General features: G+C 34.9%; 2 protein-coding genes across 2 annotated transcripts in view; one reads left to right on the plus strand and one right to left on the minus strand.

Moving 5' to 3' along the window:
* Positions 1-8,067, minus strand: part of LOC106883950 (trichohyalin) — a 51,220-nt gene extending 43,153 nt beyond the window's left edge. Inside the window, exons 1-2 of the mRNA XM_014935104.2 lie at positions 7,807-8,067; positions 6,893-6,933 (exon numbers count right to left, since the gene is read on the minus strand). Coding sequence (XP_014790590.1) covers positions 6,893-6,933; positions 7,807-7,888 — 123 coding nt within the window. The 5' untranslated portion in view covers positions 7,889-8,067. The remainder of the gene's footprint in view (positions 1-6,892; positions 6,934-7,806) is intronic.
* A 57-nt stretch (positions 8,068-8,124) lies between these two features.
* On the plus strand, positions 8,125-11,764 carry LOC106883952 (synaptonemal complex protein 1). The gene has a single exon (XM_014935107.2). It carries the CDS (start codon positions 8,234-8,236, stop codon positions 10,898-10,900), a length of 2,667 nt encoding a protein of 888 aa, XP_014790593.1. The 5' UTR covers positions 8,125-8,233; the 3' UTR covers positions 10,901-11,764.
* The last annotated feature ends 9,111 nt before the right edge of the window (positions 11,765-20,875 follow it).

The raw sequence follows: 20,875 nt of genomic DNA on the forward strand, positions 1-20,875 counted from the left end.
TATATATATATATAATAATAATACAAAGAATATATATACATGTATACACACATATATGTACATACTTACATCTACATGTGTATATACATGCATATCAGGGTACAGGACGTTAGAACAATAAACTACAGACAACGGAACGAACACATAGGAAAACGGAAAGCCACTTGGAATATCCCTTCATCAGCTGTCTCTATTCTATCTAGACGTATATATATATATATATATATATGAGAGAGAGAGAAGTTAGACATAAGAGGAATTGGTTACTGTGTGCAAGAGAAAAGACTGTGCTGGTTTGGTCATGTGATGCAGATGGATGCCAAGAACTCCATAAAGAAGTGTCAATCTCTCAAAGCGTATGGTACACATGGAAGTGGGACACCCAGACAGACATGAGATGAAGTACTGAAGAATAACCTCAGGAGCTGAACCTTTCAGGCAAGATGACAAAGGACTGGGACACTTGGCACCTTGCCATACTCAAGAAGACCTTATATCCTGCAGCAGAAGTGTTAAGACTGATCCTTTCGGTTGTATCACGCCATTAAGAAGGGCATCCAACCACAGAAACCATGCCAAAACAGACTGGAGTCTGGTGCAGCTCCCCAGCTCTGATCACACCATCCAGCTCCTGCCAGCATTGGCAACAGACATTAAATGATGATGATGATTCAGTTATGTACAGACTTTACATATAAATGAACAAATACAATCAGAACAAAATATACAGAATCATACATGCTTATTTAAATATACATACATACACTTATACATGCATACATATAGTCATGCACACAATTATTAGCACCCCTTGTCAAAGACAGGTTTTTATTGACATTTTCACTAAAATTAGATATCTAAAAAAATGCTCTTATGTCACAGTAGTATGAACAACTAAAGCCTAAATTTTGCCAAAGAGGACATCTGATGATGTTTAATATGGTAATTTCAGCCAATAAAAATTTCAAGTATGATTCAAAACTATTGGCACCTACATAATTTGAATATTGCATTGCAAAAACAACTGATTGGGTTACAATATAAGAATACATGCCATATAAGAGGTTACATCATTCTGACGAAGTTCTAAAATCCAGAAATTTCTAGAATAGGAGGCAAGGCTACATGACATCACTTGAAAAATGTTTTTGTAACCTTCTTTTGGTCAACAAACTATTTTATCTGCAACATCATGGAAAAGGTGCAGGAGAACAGTTATGACTTAAGAAGAAGACAGCTGATGCTCACACTGCTGGAGATGGATATCAGACAGTATCTAAGAATTACAATATGGCTATTCAACTGTTCACAGCATAATCATGAATCATTGAGATACCGGTTTGTTGGAGAATAAAGTAGATGCAGGAGGAGTAAACTCTTTTCAGAGCGAGATTAGCAAACCGTTAATTAAAATGGTCAACAATGATCCAAAGATAACAATGACAGTGATGAAGGCAAATTTGACAGCTACTAGCATTTCAACCGCTATGCTTTTAGAACTCATCTCTATAGCTAATTAAGGTAATAAAAGGTATCAACTACTACTAAGGAACCTTCCAAGCAGTTGAAAGTAATCTATTTCACATGGATGCTTAGTGCTGCTGATCAAGTACTGTAAAAACCTGTGTAATTTACATACTTTTTTGCAAAAACAAAAATAAACTCTAGTGGGGGTGTAAATTACATGAGTAGATCATTTCCAGAATTTTTTTAGAAATTTTTTTGTTGAAAAATGATATACAAATGTAAACATTTGTACCGGAAGTTGACTCATTTAATATCAGAATAGGTTTTTATAGAAAAAATATAATGAAGTTGACTTTTATTTATGCTGGGCGGTATAATGCTTACTTTTTCTGTACAAATTTACTAAAACCATTAAATGGTTAACTACTTCTTGAAGTTTGACATTCACGCTGTAATCACTCTCCGGGCCATATTTTACATTGCAGATGCGAACATTATTGAACCTAGTAACTCCACTTGGAGATCGCAAGTGTTAGTTGTTCAAGAAAAATAAAGCAAAGAATGGTGATTGAATACTCAGAGACGATTAACAAATTTACACAGCTACCCCCTTCCTAAAATTGATAAGTTAGTGAACACTATCGCTAAGTATAAAGTCTACAGTACTATAGACTTACGTTTGGCATACAATCAGATTCCTCTATCAGAGAAAGACCATCAATTCACTGCCTTTGAAGCTGATGGTAAATTATGGCATTATACTAGGATGCCATTCAGAGTAACTAATGGCAGCACATGTTTGCAACATATAATGGACGACTTTGTGAGTAAATACAAACTGCGAGATACGTTCCCATTCATAGACAATTTAACCATATGTGGGAAAGATCAAAATGATCACGATAAAAATTTAGGAAAATTTGAAATGGCAGCAAAAAGTGAAGGGCTTACCATGAATGAAGACAAATGTGTTTACTCAACAACTCTTGACTTTCTTGGATACCGTATCTCACACAATACCCTCAGCCCTGACCCAGAAAGACTTGCTCCACTCCTCAATCTTCCTACACCAACTGACCAGAAATCATTAAAACGTATAGTCGGTATATTTTCTTATTATGTTAAGTGGATCTCCAAATTTTCGAACAAAATATATCCTCTAAATAACGTATTAAAATTTCCTCTAAACAACCAACAAGTAAAAGCATTTGAGTCATTAAAGGTAAAACTAGCCAATGCTGCCATTCAAGTAATAGATGAGAACATTCCATTTACTGTTGAGACGGAGGCTTCAGATTTTTCCATATCTGTGACACTAAATCAAGATGGAAGGCCAGTCGCATTCCATTTTCATACACTGCAAGGTAGCGAACAGTACCACTACTCAGTTGAAAAGGAAGCCCAAGCAATTATTGAATCAATTCATCATTGGAGACACTTTCTTCTAGATAGACATTTTACATTAATAACTGTTGCATTCATGGATAATTATAAAGCAACGAGCAAAATTAAAAATGATAAAATTATGAGATGGCGCATTGCGTTATCTCCATACTCATATGATATTCACTATTGCCCAGGATCCAGCAACATCACTCCAGATGCATTCACAAGGGTACGCTGTTCAGCAATTAGTTCACATTCACTTTATGAGTTACATGCAGCACTGTGCCATCCTCGTGTAGTACGCCTTCATCATTTCGTCCACAGTAGAAATCTTCCATATTCATTAGAGAACGTGAAACAAATATGTAGGAATTGCTCTATATGTCAAGAAGTGAAACCACAATATTATAAACCAGACTCAGTTAACTTAACTAAGGCCATGCAGCCCTTCAAGTGAATTTCCATCAATTTCAAAGGTCCGATTCCTTCCATGAAGCATCCTTATCTCCTAACAATACTTGACGAGTACTCTCGGTTTCCGTTTGGTTATCCAGTATCTGACAAATCAGCTCAGACTGTAATAAAGTGTCTTACAGACTTGTTCTCAGTTTTTGGTATGCCCAGTTGTGTATGTTCAGATCGTGGAACTGCCTTTATGTCTAGAAGTTGCAATGTAAGGACATTGCAACGAGTAGGAGGACACCATACAATCCCACTGAGAACAATCAAGTAGAAAGATATAATGGTATTATTTGGAAGTCAGTACTACTCTCTTTGAAAACCCATGCCCTTCCAGTATCTTCATGGGAAACAGTTCTTCCAGATGCGTTGCATTCAATCAGATCTCTACTTTGTACGTCCTCATGGACATCTTTTTAACTATCAAAGACGTTCAGCAGCAGGAACATCTATGCCAACATGGCTTCTTAACCCAGGACCTGCGCTTGTTCAAAGGAACAATCACACTAACAAGTATGACCCTATTGTGGACCAAGTTGATTTAATCGAAGCCAACCCCCAATACGCTCACGTCCATTATCCAGATGGTTGCGAAACCACAGTATCCACAAAACAATTGGCATCACCAGGGAAGATTAACCCAACTGATAACCTAACCCAAACATGTCCCTCAAGAGCCAGACAGGGAGCCAACTGAAATTTCTCCTCCTCCTAGAGATAACTGTCAAGAACAAAAAGAAGAATCCCCTCAGCAGTGTCGATCACAAAGGATTCGGTAAGCCCCAGAAAGGCTTGATCTATGATTTGTTTCCCTTCTTTTTCCAAGAGAGAGTGAATGTTATGCAAATAACACTGATATAAAGAGCATGTGCATGACAGGAAGAGGAAGAGAGAGAACAGCCATTCAGAATAACATACAGGACTGTGACTAAAAATTAGTTTCTTTGAACCAGGATTTACTGGTTATACATTACATGTTTATTGGTAATTTAACTTATTTTGCAACAATTGTGCATATTTATTCATCAGCTATGTTTTTGTAGATAAGAATTATCAACAACTTTTCCTGTGATTGTGATTTGAGAAGGCATACAGAAGTATGCTAAAGATCAGCATAATCTCTTGTGGGCAAGAAATGTAAAATACAGTTTATTATAAACACAAACACTTTGTAATTTAATAGCCTTCAATGTGACACCTGTTAAACAGAAATTATTTTTATTTAATCAAAATTTAATAAAATCTAATCATAAGTAAGTGAAATTATGCTAAATACAACTAAATAAAAAACCTTTTTTCCCTGGCCATATCGGCAATTCTGAAAACTTTTAGGTGTGAATTTGACATGAGTAGAAGCTTTTTTTTTAATAATTTTTATCCTGAAAATCACCTACATAAATTACACAGGTGCGCAAATTACATGGGTTTTTATGGTTGGACTATTAACTCAGGGGTTACAAGTTCAAATCCATTGCAGGCACTTCAATGGTTTTGTCCATGCCACTGTCATTAATACAAACTAAATTATCTGGGAAGGCTGAGAAAGACCAGCATCCTTTCCATGTAACAACGTATCATCCATTTAATACCATGGAAATAGAGCTAAGTATCAGCTCTTAAAATATCTCCATCAATCTTGTTTATGAAGAGATTTCTTAGTTAAACCCACTGAAGAGGGAGACTGCGGAAGATATAGGCTGAAGTAATAAAAAGTGAGCTGAAGATGTTGCACCTCACAGTAAAGATGACAAAGGACTGTCCTGATGAGTGATATGCAGTACAGGAAAAGACCTGACCACTCATAGTGAAATATACATTGAGATGATGGTAGTGACAAAAGCTGGTGATATATACAGATACGCATCCATACATGTGCACACATACCCCTACACATATGCATATATATATATATATACACATGCACATCATCATTTAATGTCTGTCTTCCATGCATGCATGGCTAGGACAGTTGACAGGAGCTGTCCAGGTAGAAGACTTCCTCAGGCTACTGTGTCTGCTTTGACAGGGATTTTATAGCCCTTCCTAACACCAACCACTCTGCAAAGTGGACTCAGTGCGTTTTACATGGCACTAGAACAGGTGAGGTTAGTTTTGGCATGATTGTTACAGCTGGATGCCCTTCCAAATATCAGCCGTTTTACAGTGTGGACTGGATGCTTTTTATGAGGCACCAGCAATGACAAGGTCACCAAGTAACTTGCAAGGAATTTTGGGAGGGAACTTGTGTCAGAGGATGAAAAGTAAGAGTGTAACAGAGAGAAAGAAATGGGTGTCTTGCTATGACGGAGGGGGCATTGGAGGCAGTGATCTAATGTCAAATGATGAAAGGTTAGAGCATGACAGAGAAAGATGCAGAAACAGGTATCTTGCTATAAAGGAGGTACATGGTTACCCAACAAGCAAGAGTGAGAAAGAGAGAGAAGAGAAAGGTACAAGAGGACAGAAACAGGTCCGCTGATATAAAGAAGATATTTGGTTACGTAGTCAAAGGGAAATGCAAGAGGGGCCAGAATGATCAAGACTGAGGGCAAAAACAAGTGTGCTGCTGTAGAGGAGATATATGGCTACCCAGCCAGAGGAAAGAGTGAGGAAAAGAGAGAAAGAGTGGGAAACAGCAAAAGTGCAAGAGAGAGTAGGAAGATGATGAAGTGCCAGGATATATTCACAAGTAAAAAGGATCAGAGCATAGATGCGATGGTAGAATAAGGAAGAGAGAGGTATGGTAGTCATAATATACATGGTCAGGTATTGCCAAGAAAGTATAAGTAGGGAGTAGAGATTGCTGTGACTTGCAAAAACTTGGATATAAAAATGGGGTGGGGGAAAGCAGCAATACAATGAGCAAGAAGGGCAGGGAAGGGGATTGGAAGACAATCATAGTTTATAAAGAGGAAATGTAAGAGAAAGATGCAGTTTTTGATGAGGAGATGTAGTTTGGTTTCTTAGGGTAGGGTGTGTGAAAAGTTTGTTGTTACATGTAGGTGGGACACAATGCTTCTAGTGCTCAGTTTTGCTGATGCGGGCAGGTCTTCTCTAGAACCCCCTATCACCAAACATCTCAGTCCATTGTCTTTTCCTTTGTGAACCTAACATCCTAAGATCAGTCCTCACCACTTCATCTCATGTCTTCCTGGGTCTCCCTCTTCCACAGGTGCCATCAATTTTTAATGACAGACACTTCTGTATACAGCTTTTACTCATATGCATCACATGTCCAAACCAACACATTCTCCTCTCCTGCATGCCACATTTAATCCCTTTTATGTCTAACTTTTCTTTTAACACAGTTATGCTTTGTCAGTCATGCACACTGATGTTGCAGATTAAACAGGGCATACTACCTTCTTGCTGTGTGCAAGAAAGAAGATTGCACTGGTTTGATATACATTTATATATCATTTTATTTTAAAGTCTACTTTTTCATGCTAGCATGAATCAGGCAAGAGTATGTTGGAGTAGAGATTTCTATGGCTGGATGCCTGTTCAACAGCTAATATTTTAAACACATGCATCAAAAAGAAAATTAAGTTCGTATGTAGTTAGAAAATTAGATATTCACCAAAGTAGTGCCCAAATTTTCAATAACAGGAATTTTATAGCCTGAAATACAATAAGACAATTTTATTAGGAGAGCCAAATTTATGTAATTATATAAGTGGTTCCCAACATTTACTCAAATGACACTCATGTTTATTCAATGTAAAGCAGTAAAAAATGTAGTTCATTGTTAATAACTGTACAAAAATTAGAGAAAATACAGGAGTTGTTTGTGCTTTTTGAAATATATACGCTTTCAAATAGCGACAAAATTTTAGAATATTTTGTCACTCAATAAACTGACTAAAAATACAGGCCTCACCACTGAAATGTTGCGACATTTGAGCTAGGAAGCAGTTGTGTGTCTGAAACAGTTTATTTACAATTGTTTGTTGTTAATATTTAAAATTCATAGGCGGCGAGCTGGCACAACCGTTAGTACGCCGGACAAAATTCTTAGCGGCATTTCGCCCTTCTTTACGTTCAAATTCCGCTACATTGCCTTTCATCCTTTAGGAATTGATACAATAAGTACCAATTGAGAAGTATTACCAATGTAATCGACTTACTCCAACCCCCGAATTGCTGGCTTTGTGTCAAAATTTGAAACCAATATTTAAAACTCACACATAGTTTTTAAAAAATTATTTTTGTCAAAGCTTCAAGTTAAAACAACAAATTTCATTAATCTAACTTGTCTATATTGATTTTTATACAAATTGTACGTAACAGAACAATTTGAAAATGCACAAAAGTTTCATTTTTCAGCTAGTATTAAGTTAATTTTTTAATTTCATGACGCATAAAGAGAGTTATACATGTATGATAATAATATTCTTTTGAGATAATAACACGAACATAAATTTATTAAGCGATATCATTAGAAATTAGAAAGTTTGTTGATTAAAGAAAAGATCAAGAAGGAAACATGATTACCTCGGAGATCTAATTCACGGTCTCTAACCGGGTTGGTATATTGAGCTGAATGTTCTATTAAGTCAGCAGATAGTTTAACCATTGTTGTTTGTTTAAGCCAACAAATTATTATCTTAACCACTCTAAATATAATAATAATAATAATACACAGTCAGGTTGTTGAAAAGTATTTAACAACACACTCGTAAGTTTCAATTAGCAATAGAATAGAGGCCAAACACATGGAAGATTAATGGCGAATTGCGCCTGCGCGAAATAAGGGAGGTAATTCTGGTGAATTATCGTTGGGGGCGCTACTGAGTTTTTTAGCGTCTTCTTCTCGTCTTCCCTTTATAAGCAGACGACAGACAATCATTTGTTATCGCACTTCAATGGAATGTTAAATACTTTTATATAAAAAGAAACCAGTTCAGGCATTGCGTACAAGATGCAAAGTACTTTAGCATCGATGTCTCAAGTCTATGAGAAGACTGATCAAAATTTGGCAAACAGTTCTGAGTCTACAAACTATGGTCTCAGTTTAACAAAAAAACTTAAAATGCCTCTTATTATGCATAAAAGTACAACTCTGCTTCAAACGTTCCAAGAAAATCTAGTCTCTAAAGAAAAAACAAAACAAGAGAAACAATCATTAAATACTCAAGATGTAGAATGCAAACTATTTTCCCTGCATAGCCGACTCCGACAGGAAGCTGAAAAGATAAGGGAGTGGAAACTTTCCACAGAAGCTGAAAGCAAACAAAAAGAGAAAAAGATAGGGGAATTGACCCAAACTATTGAGAATCTTAGAAAATCTTTCATAGAATTGCAAATAGAAAATGAAAACTTAAGTCAAAAGATGCAAGAAGAAATTAGCAATAGAGAAGAAATTTTGAAAAAAATTGATTTTACTCGAAAAATGTGTAACATTGTCAAAGAACATTCTCAAACTGTAGAGAATAAAATGATGCAATGTGAAGCAGAAAGCAATGAATTAAAATATAAAGAAAGAGAACATTTTGAAAAATTTGAAGAACTTTCAGTAAAATTCAATGATTTAAATATTTCAGCTAAAGATGAAGAAAATAAATTAAAAAATGAAATTAATAATATTTTTCAGGAGAAGGAAAAGCAGAGAAAAGTTTTAGAAAAGAGGATAGCAGATATGCAGAATATCAATAAGGAGTTACAGAATGAAATTTGTTGTAGAAATGAAAAGTTGGAACAATTAAATAAAGATTTACGTGATGCTGAAGAGGAGAAAGATCAACTAAAGTTTGATTATGAAGAATCTAAAAAAGGTCTTTCAGAAGTGGAATTTAAATACACAACCCTTAAATTTGAATCAACTGAGAAAAGTAATGAAGCTTTATTAATAAAGGCTTCTTTAGAAAATCTTTTAAAAGAAGCAAATGAAGTTTACGAAAAACTAGAAAAAGAATATGGAGAATTAAATGTTAAATATACATCAGCAAATAAAATGATTGAAGACTTGAAGAGTGATAAAGATATCTTAGTTTTGGAGAATGCAGAGTTGAGTGAAAATCTAAAACAAGAAATAAGCCATAAAGACAATCTACTGGCCCAGTTAAATTCCAAATCTGCCAAGATAAATAACCTCAATAGCAACATTATATTGTTAAATGATGAAGTAGTCAATGCAAAGGCTTTAAATGTGGATGCTGCTGATATGCATGAAAAAACAAAAGAAAAACTTGAAACTTTAGAAGAAAAATACAAAACCCTAAGCAATGAGTCAGAAGTACTAAAAGGCAAATTTCAAGAAAAAGTGGAACAATTAAATGAGGCCTTGAAAAACATTGAAGAACTTAGAAAAACATCTTCAGTTGAATCTAATGAACTGACAAAAATTATATCAGAGCTAAGAAATGAAAATAATCTGCTGGAGGATGAAATATCTAATCTAAAAACACAAATGAAAAATCATGAAAGTAAATATTCTTCTCACATTGGCAAATTAAATAAAACAATTGAAGAAAATGCAATTTCAGTTAGTAAATATGCAGATATAGTGAAGGCAAAAGAAACAGAAATTGAAGAATATAAAGGTAAACTTCAAACAATACAAAAAGAAATTAATGAATGTCAACAAGAAAAAGTAGTCTTAATGGGTTATCAAGAAGAACTCAAACAAATGACAATTTTGAAAGAAAATGCAATTCAAGATAAGGAGAGAATTTTAAAAGTAAGTGAAAATCAAAAAGAAGAAATGGTGAATACTCTTGAAAAGTATAAAAAAGAAAATCAGAAAATATTTGACATTAAGACTAAAGAAATCTACGCAAAGAATGAAAATGAAATCAAAGAACAAAAATTGAAACATGAAAATGATTTGAAAGAAAAAACAAGTGAATTTGAGAAAGAGATCTTACAGTATAAAAGTGAAATTTCTGAACTAAAACAGAATATCCAATATCAAATGGAGAACAATATCCAGCTTGAAGAAAAAATAGATATAATGCTAAAGGAGAAAGAAAATATGAAAAAGGAAATGTATGAAAATACTATGAAAACAGTGTTTCCGACAAGAAAACAACCTCAAGTGGCAGTCCTGATGACACCACAACATCCAATTAATATGACACCTTCAAGAATAGATGTTAATTCCTTTAAATCAAACTTCTTAACTTCCAAGAAGAGAAAAGTGGTGTTTAATTCTGATGATATGATACTTGTGTCTGATTCAGACTCCTCAGTATCCGAATACCAAAAGAATGACAAAATCACAATACGGACCCCATTATTGAAACAACACCAGAAGAACATAAATTCACCCAAGAAGGATAATGTTTCTGATCATAAGTTAGAAGAGGTGGTCCTTACTACTGAGAATCAACAAAATCTTGAAAATAACATTTCAGCAAGAAGTAGGAAAACCAGAATTTTGACTGGAAATAATAAGACCAAAAAAAGTCCAGTGAAACAAAATTTAAATACTGTTAAACCAAAGAGAGCAAATGTGAAAAAATCTGAAACTCAACCTGTGAAGAAGTTTTTCAAATCCCCAAAGTCTAAGAGATCACCAGCATCTTCAATTGATAAATATGCTTGGTTTGATATGGATTCTGTGTTTGGGTTTGGATCTGATGATTAAGGACACAAGTTGACAATCAGATTATTAAGAGAACAAAAAGAAAAAGAGAACCAAATTAAAAATAAAGAATATTTTATTCCCATGGATATTTTATTAACTCAAATATTGAAGACTGCCACTTGTAATAATTTCTATATTTTGTTATTCTCTGTTTTGGTTTTATTTAAACAGTTTATTTTTCTCTAAAAAATAGAATTTTAGCCAAAATCAAATTATTTGGATAGTTGTTAAAAAATGTTTTGATTAAAGTTGTTATTACGTAAATGTTATGAAGTCTTATGTTAAGGTTACATATAGAAAAATTAAGTTCTTAATGCATAAGTTTATATATATACTTTAAAATACTTTTAATGACAAAGTTTTATGAGAGCTGTTAACCTCATATTTCCTGTTCCTATTTTCATACACAATCATCTATTGACAATGCCCAATGAAGAATTATCCAAAGGCTGGGTTAGAACTGAAAACTTGTATTTCTTGAAAATTCAGCATTTCAATAAGTGTAACATCAAAGATACAGTCACTGTAGCACTAACTTTTGTAACTGTTTGAGACATTTAAATTGACTGCAGGAATGGATGTCTTATTCTACCAAAGTCTACACTAGAGCATTAAATGGTTTGAACCTCTACATTAAAAATATAGGCCCTGAATTTGAAATTAATCTCTTTATATATTAATAAGCAACCTAAAGTTATTTAGTAAATAGGCAAATTGAAATGTGCAAAACAAAGAAAGGAAGAAAAGCAGAATCACGAAAGATGAAGTGAATATTTAAAGAATCCCAAAATTCTCTGAATTCATACAGCTTCCATTTCTAGGTAATTTTTGTGTCTGTACCTTACTTTGTCCAATAAAGAAGTATTGCCTGCTAATTGAAATATTTGTTATTAGATGTTATATATGAGACAAATAGTTATTACATATCTACAAATCTTGAAGAGAATTAATCAGGTGTAATGGGTTTAATAGAGTTTTTCTTATCAAACACAACTTAGTGTTCTTCTAGCGTGTTTCTTTAAACAAAGTCTGTTCTCTTTAACTCTTTGTTACACATATTTTTGTTGAAATACATCGCCTTTGCTTTACCTAATTTTGAAAATAATGAAGAATGTAGTAAAATAATTTTGTCATTATTAAGTTGGCGTTTGAAACTTAAATTAACATGCAACTTTGATAGAAAATTTTAACTTAGATAATTTTAAAACAAGAAGTTTATATCATAAAACCAGGGCAATCACAGGATGTGTCACTGAAATTTTTATCTGTCAATATTTGTAGATATGCATATAAAGTTGAACAGAAAATATCTATTTCAAATATTTGTTTAATCTGTTATTTTTGGTGTCCCCAGTGTGCAGATAGGGGAATGGCCTGTAGATATACAGGGAAGCTGCGACTACTCAATAAGCAATCCCAGACAAAATCACAGCTTGCCCATTTGCAAGGCATAACACCCTGCCAGGGTTATGTTGAAATCCTGAAGCCCTGAAAAGAGAAGAAGTGCCACTGTTGTTAGAATGCAGGATAGTAATAGGAAATGGAATGCAAGACATAAAATACTTTGTTTTATAGATTTCTTTCCACTCCTCACAACAAATTATACCTTTGTGAAACTTAGTCTGGAAAACCCATCAATATAACTGACACTGCAATTGTCTATAGAACCTTGAAAGACATTCTATGACTTGCATTAACTTAAGAAAGTTATCCCACATCGGTTGTCGTGTAGTCAAGCAAGAAGCACATTCTGCTGTAGTTCTGGCTCTGCCTCAGAGTTCAAAAAATCAGCTACAAAGACAAATGTACATACATTTTTGAAATGTAAGCAAAATACACTTGTCTCCTCCTTCAATAAGTGCACCCTTTGAAATCTGAACCAACTCCCTGAACTTGTTGTCTCAGCCATCAAGCATAAAACTGATGTTATCTGTGTGCAAGAACACAGGTTTTATCATGTGATGTTGAGCTGAAATTACACAATACTGATAGAAGCTGGACTTTCATCTCAGCCTTAGCTTGGAAAAATTCAACCAATTCCACCATTGGCAGTGTGGGCATGCTACTAAACCCACCAGTCCTCGTCTTTAAACAGCATAATGAAAATTCATGCAAGAATAGTAATAGCCTCTTATCAAGGAAATCCAGAAACATTACTCATATCTTGTTTATTCACTAGCAAACGCAACAGATAAGAGACTTCCAATTTTTATCAGGCTCTCTTTCCTCATTAGAGCAACTAATATCAAAGCACTGTTCTCATAATTAGAGGTGATGTGAATGCTCATCTCAAAAGATCTGAAGTCATAAATACACATTCTACACAACCATGAATACATATGGTCACTATCTAACTGAATTTATTCTTGAAAATCGATTAGTATATGTAAATGCCAAATTCCATGAGAAACTCTCCAAGCTATATACATTCAAATATACCAATGGCATGAACACCCAACTAGATAACATGCTAATCAACAAAAAATGGGTGAATAGTGCCTTAAACACAGTCTTACAATACTTTTGAGAGAGTTAGCAATGACCACAAAATTGCCACATAGAGCTAATAAAACCAAATTACCCTCTAGACCTGCATATGATGGGTCAGTTTTAATCAGTAACAGAGGGAACTGTGATCAATACACCATTGCAATTAGAAACAGATTTGAGCTAAAGCAAAATGAAATGAACAAAACTCCTCCAACACAGCATTACAATAATTTTGTAATATCCCACACAGAAGTAATCATATCTATAAAATCATGAACTAATAAATGTCTCATCCAAGCCCCTCAAATAAAACCAGTTTCAGAAAATTATACAAAGAGCTAGTAGGCCTATATCACTCTCAATAACAAAGTTACATCCAAAGTAAAATAAATCAAATTAAACATGTTACAGCAAACAAGCAGACATCACCAGCCTGGAAGACAATAAACAAAATAAACATGCAAAAATTCCAGTAATCAAAAATTAAAGCTAAAAGATCCATAAGAACACTTAGAAAAGTGGAGGGATCGTTTTTGAAATTTTCGATAGAGATGCATCATCAATTATTAACCACACCTTTGATATAATAACTGGTGATTTCACCATTGATGAATTAAAAGAAGTCCTTCAAAACACCAAAAACCAAAAGGCTGCTTGACTGGATAACATTTCACCTGAAGTCTGGAAAATAGGAGAATTGAATGACATTCTGACAGGCTTCTGCAATACAGTCTACAATGGAGGCAACAATGACAAATGGCAGTGGGGAGTGTCTTGTACACTAGATGTAAATCTAGTACTTAGTAACCTAAATGTGTAGAGTGAGGTGGGACAAGATTTGGAACAATAGGTGGCAGAGAGGTCAGAAATGGGTATCTGAGATGGAGAATGTAGTGTTAATGTAAGTTTAATGAGTACTCGATAATCTAGATGTGTTCATTTTCTCATGTGATTGAAGAGAGAAATTGTGGGGAGAGAGAGAAAGAGAGTAATTATATCAGAAGGACTAGAATTGGTAGGAGGGTGGAAGCAACCAGTGTATGATGGGAAAAAGGCAGGATATGTGGGGTGATGTTGGGAGGAAGGTGATAGGCAATAGGTGAAAAAAGGGTAGATGAAAATAGCCAGAATATGGGTAGGTGATGGGTAGGTGAAAAAAGCCAGAATATGATGAAAAGAGCATGACTGTCTGGCATGAAGTCAGAGGAGGAGTGATAAGAGGTGTATAAAAATAGGGTTGAATGATGAGATGTAAGAGTAGGTGAGGAATGGCAATAGAGGTGGTTCAGGGGAGAGTGAGAAAGAAAGTTGGTTGCACAGTGGGCTAAAAAGGTCATTTCATGGATATTCACAGTGAAATTAATATTTTGAAAAATAAAAGCTATTGAAATAATTCAGGGTTATGTTTTTATAAGCAAAGTTTATACAGGAATCCATTTTCAAGCTCTAAATAAATGAATTTTTAAGTGGTTTTGACTTATAATGAATTTTATGTCAGTTGTCAAGATAAGAATAATATAAGATTTGAGATTATAATCCTTTTAAATAAATATCAGCAGTTACATTATAAAGATTATTTGCACTGTATGTAGCGAGGTCTCCAATGATCATTCACATTTTATTCTTAACACATTTAGATAGGTTCAGATGCAAAATTTGCTGGTTGCTGTATGTCATAGAATAACTTCTCTCTTTTACAACAACAGTGTGTTCAACGCACTTGGCTCCCTGGTGCATGGCATTCTGGGATTCCACTGATCAATATGTATCTCATCAACCAGAAGTAGCCAGAACTCTTTAGCCTAAACAAAGCTTCTGGTTTTGTTTATACATACTGTGAACAAACTATTGGCTGATTGGTGCTTATATCTGCCAACCAATAAAAAATTGTTATTTACCAACAATTATTCACAAGCTTACTCTTAACTTTGTAAAATGGAAAAGTTATTCTTCTATGACATACACTACTGCAACAAGCATATTTTGCATTTGAGCCTGTCCAGTTGAGTTAAGAATAAGCATGCAAATAATCATTAGTCATACTATATTTCCATGTTAAACTTTGTATAATTCTGAGCTTACACAGTTGCACCTTTACTAACAATTGAATGAGATTAAGATTGTTATACGAGTGGGGTTCATTAAAGATTTCCCCTGACCCACTTCCCAAGGACTGGGATAAACGAAACTTGGCATAATTATTAGTTCTTTTCTACATAGCCACCACCAGTGGTGAGACACTTCTCCCCTCACTTTATGCAGCTGTGAAGACCTTGTTGTGACTTCATTTAGGCATAGAGTAGATTCGGACCTGAATCGGAAAATTTCCCATAATATTTCAACAGCACTTTTCTCACTGAGAAACAATGATTGACGACAGCAAGTTACATTTAACATATGGCTTTGCTAAGCCAATTTATGTCTGCCACTTGACCCTCCTAACCCCTTCACCATGAAAAGTTAGAATTAAGATAACAGGTCAACCCCCAATGAAATCTATTGTTCTCAACAATATGTCTCTCCTAGTTAGTTTGGATAATTATAAATACAAGAACTCTATAACTCTATAAGTTAAAGTCAGTTGGTGAGAATCGAGTTTGGCTGACCAGCTAAACAAAATGCCATCTCTGAAGGAACAACTATGATAACTCACCAACGAAGCAGTTGTTTCATCCCACCACTCTCGCTTTTACTGGCTTACTTTCTGTTCTCTACAACATTACCCTATCTCTATCTGTGGTTTACTACTATGCAATGATGAGAACACAAACACACCTATACAAAGAAAATCTACGATATCTCTTTTTACCTCGCATGTTTTACAAATTTATCATACCAACCCATCATGTTTGACTACAACAAAGTAACAGTAAATAAATGTTTGTTTACAACTTTGATTACTATTCTTCTTTCATTTTACACATCTGCAACAGCAACACCTGTTACAATCATTAACTGCCAAGAATCAACATCTATCACTACACATACTGTTACAACTGGCAACCCTCGACAATAACAATTATAACAATACCGTTACAACCTTTTCTTGCGTCTGGAGCCAAGACTTTACCTCGGAAATAAGTTCGTCATCATCTGAAAAGCGCTTCCCCTTCAAAAACGAATTCATGGTTGGAAAGAGGTGGAAGTCAGATGGTGTGAGGTTGGGAGAGTAAGGGGGATGAGAAAGGATTTCATAGCCACAAGAGTGTGCTTTCATCTGGGTAATATGTGCATTGTGAACTGGGGTGTTGTCTTGGAGGAGGCAAACTCCTGTGGTCAGCATGCCACGCCTCTCTGCTTTGATGGCATCCCACAATTTCTGCAGCAGAGAAGCATAATATGTCCTGTTAATTGTGTGCTCTTTGCCAGAAAATCTATCACCACTACTCTGCGCTGATCCCAAAAGACTGTGAGCATCACCTTACCTGCTGAGGGTTGGACATGAGCCTTCTTTGGAGGTGCTGAGTTATCATGCTTCCATTGCTTCAACTGAACTTTAGTCTCAGGATCATAGTGATGGACCCATGTTTCATCCTGTGTGATAAGTCTGCAAAAAAAGTCCTCTTCATTTTCTTGGCACATTGCTAAAGGAGCCTGAGAGCAATTGACTCGTTCCTGCTTCAGAAAAGATGCAAGCATCAAGGGAATTCATTGTGCAAACAATTTCCACATGTGCAAATGGTCGTGAATGATTTTTTCCATGGACCCTACACTTATCTTCACTTCCTGAGCTAGTTGTTGAATAGTTATGCCGTGATCCTCTAAAATGGCGGCTTCCAATTTATGGATAGTGTCATCATCAATGGTGGAATGTGGTTGTCCAGGAATAGGACCAATTTCCATTGATGTCTGACCACATTTGAACTGGCGATGCCAGTACTTGACTACATTGTATGATCATGCATTGTCACCATAAACTTCTTTCATCTCATCAAAAGTGTCTTTTGGTATACAACCTTTCAAGTATAAGAACCTGATCACTGATCTGCATTCAACTGCCTCCATTATATTATCTTAGTCCACTTCAGCAGCCGTAAAAGACAAACAAATACTAGTGGAAAGCTGCAATTTACAATGTGGTATGTAGGGACATGTATGATTATACCTGTACAAGTTCCATTTCCTGCAATAACCAGAAGTGAATCTTTAATGAATAGCCCTCGTAATTGTGTTGATAATATGTAAAAGTCTGTATGGTAAGCAGTGTATGAATTCACTATAGCCTGCTTATAAGTAATTTATTTAGAAAGCCAGCAAATGAATTTGTTTGTACATTATTATTGATTAGAATTTAGAAATGACAAGAAACTAGCTTTACAAACATTTTGCAAGTTAAACTTGAATTAAGTTTTTTTTCTGTTTCCAATGAATGAAGTTTGATAGTGTAGCATTATACAGTTTGACTTAAGTTGTTGGTTTGGGATCAAGCAAATTTATTTATGCTCAATATGAAAATTTCAGACAGAGATCTTCCTAAAGTATTTTCGATGCTGAAGATACTACTTATAATACTGTAGTTGAGTTAGTGGAGAAGGAATTAGACTGTGTACTTGATGAAAAAAAGAAAGAGACTGTAAGTGCTTCCTTCAAGAAATTTTAATTTAATAAAGGTTAAGTAGTTTACAAGTAAAAAAAAAAAATGAAAACTAGATTATGAGTGTTATGATGAACAAATAAAAAAATCCAAATAATTATAATTTTGTGTTTGAAATTCACTACTAGGGGAACACTCTAGCTGAAGAAAAACCTACTGTAAGTAAAGCATGAAAATCACTTGAGTTATAAAGGAAACAACAATTAAGACAGACAAACTATGAGAGAGTGTAAAAGAGGTAGCAATGAATGAACAAATTGATGAATATCAGTTATTAGGGCTGTTGTTAACATGAATAGTGATGTTAGAATAGTAGGGAAAAGTTGTTCAGTGCTGTAATCTTTAACTGACCAGAAAGAAAAGGAAGTTGAAATCAGACATTTCTGAAAGCTGAGAAGCAAAAATTGCAGCAATGTATTTTTGAAAAAGTGCATGTAAAGTGAAATCAATCGAATTTCATGGGAAAAGGAGGAACTACAGCACAAGGAAACACTGTTAGGAACATTCTTCACCATAACCTCTACCGTTTAATAAACTATATTGAAAATGAATCTTAGAAAGCCATCTTTTTGAAGCATATCCAGCATCTTTCAGTTATGATATGAATCATTTCTTCAAAGGAAAGAGTAGATATAGAATGATATTAAACATTTTCCAGTGGCCTATATGCTTTTCCTTTTGATTCATATACATGAATAATATAAACAAACAGCTATAGGACCCAACATGAAATATTATTGAACAGATGTCAGAGTGAACAAGTCTGTGATCATGTAAGAATGTATGGAAAATGGAAGAGGAGGTTGTTGTTGTTATTGCTGTTGCTGTTGTTGTTTCTGTTGTTGCTATTACTGCTTAGCTTAGTTAGCCTGGTTTTAGCAGACCTAAGATCAAAGGAGTTCTAGCATACAGAATGAAAATTGACATATAAGTTTATCTGAATCTAATCACATCTCTGGTTTGTTTTGAGCAAGAGTAAAATGACATGTCTTTAACTGTGCTTACTTAGTCATTTGTTTTCTTGGAGTAACAGACAAAAAGATGTTAGTCTGCCAAATCTTGCTAAAACTCTACCTTGGTCTGGCTTGCTTGTGGCAAGAGGTGAAATATGTGTTCCCTGGTTGCTTTCAAACTCTGCCAACATTCTGGCACCAAACTGCTTATAACTAGAAAAACCTTTCACTTTTGTTCTGAGTTTGTGGAATGATCTCCTGCAAGCCAATTGGCTGATAAATAGAACATACACATGATAATTGCGTGGTCCATTTGTGGCACTGGCCTGATAACTTATTGAGTGAAGTTCAAATCCTAGCTCTTACAACAGACATTTTAAAACTTCTATTTCAGTTGAACTATTCATTTTTCTTGTTATTTGAAAACATTTTGTCAATATTTACCTTATAATAACAACTATAGCTAACTTGAATAAAATGATAACTGCAAATGTAGAAGATGTAATTATAAATGTCTGTGCTCTAAATGTGCATATATTTATATATGCATATACACATGTGCATATATTTATATCTGCATATACAGAGTCTTGCAGATAAATTGAGACCAATTTTAAGCAGTTGATTTAGTGGCTTTAACATTTCATTTTGTGACAAAACCTTGCTTGCTTGAAAATATAATCCTCCTCTTTATTTTTCAGGTGAATAGCAAACTGATTTGACCACAGAAAGTCCTGGAACAACAGGATCATTCTGCCATTGCTGTTTTGGCATGCAATAGGCACACTGTCAATAAAATTGTTAAGTTAATGAAAGCAACAGTTTATCGTGTGTATAAACAATTTAAAGAAAAGGGAAAGATTGTTAGAAAAGAACACAAGACTTGAACTGATTCCAAATGCAATCCAAAGTTTCTTACTGATCTCAAATGTTCAATTGAAGCCAACCCATCCACAACCACAACAACTCTTGCAAAGAAATGCAATGTGTCCCTTTCCACAGTGTCCAGAGCTGTGAACAGGTATGACTAGCTATGCTCAATGATGCCATCACCTCCTAACAGCCAAGGCCAAAGCAATCGGAGCTGAGAGATGCCCAAAGTTTCTGTCATTCATCATGCATCAAGGTGCAGGAAAAACTCTCCTGTTTGTGGACAAGAAGAAGTTCACTGTGGATGCTGAGGTAAATCACAGAAATTCTTATGTGATTGCATACAACCTTTCTGACATCCTTCTGTGCTTGAGACTAAGAATCCTGCCTCTGTGATGATATTTGGACACATGGTGAGTGATGGAAGTGTCATGGATCTACACTTCTTTGAGTCAGGCTTGAAGATTAGCACAATGGAGTATCTGGACATCCTGAAGAACTCTCTGTTACCTTGGATGGAGCAGAAGTTTGGGCTTGACAATGTGGTGCTTATTCTGCACCATGCCATGGGTTAAAAGCAACACAGACCTTCCTTGGTGAAAAGGTGCCATTTTTTGTGAGGGCCAACATCTGGCCCAGTAATAGCCCAGATCTCAACCTTCTCAATTATTTTTTATGGAATGTACTTCAATCAAGGACCAATGCTTCACTACACTCAAGTATCAATAGTTTGAAGACCTGCATTGTGTGTGCAACATGCAAAATCAAAAGGGTGGAGGTTGTGGCAGCTGCAAAACAAATTTCGTTTTCATGTTGAGGCAGTAATTGCCCAAAAGAGTGGCTATAATGAGTGATAAATGTTTTTGTTGTAATAAATGCTATGTTAAAATTAGATCTGTCTACTACCATTATTTTAGTATTTATAACCAGTTTTATGCATCATAAACATTGTCTCAATATATCTGTAAGACCCTATGTTTGTATAAATGTGTGTATGTGTGTGTGTTTATGAATGCATGTGTGTATATGTGTGTATGTGTGTGTGTGTGTGTGTGTGTGTGTGTGTGT

The sequence above is a fragment of the Octopus bimaculoides genome, chromosome 7 (genome assembly GCF_001194135.2).
Source record: "Octopus bimaculoides isolate UCB-OBI-ISO-001 chromosome 7, ASM119413v2, whole genome shotgun sequence".
Lineage (NCBI taxonomy): Eukaryota > Metazoa > Mollusca > Cephalopoda > Octopoda > Octopodidae > Octopus > Octopus bimaculoides.

Coding starts and splice junctions, on each gene's coding strand:
- LOC106883952 (XM_014935107.2), top strand. CDS start 8,234: ATGCAAAGTACTTTAGCATCGATGTCTCAAGTCTATGAGAAGACTGAT.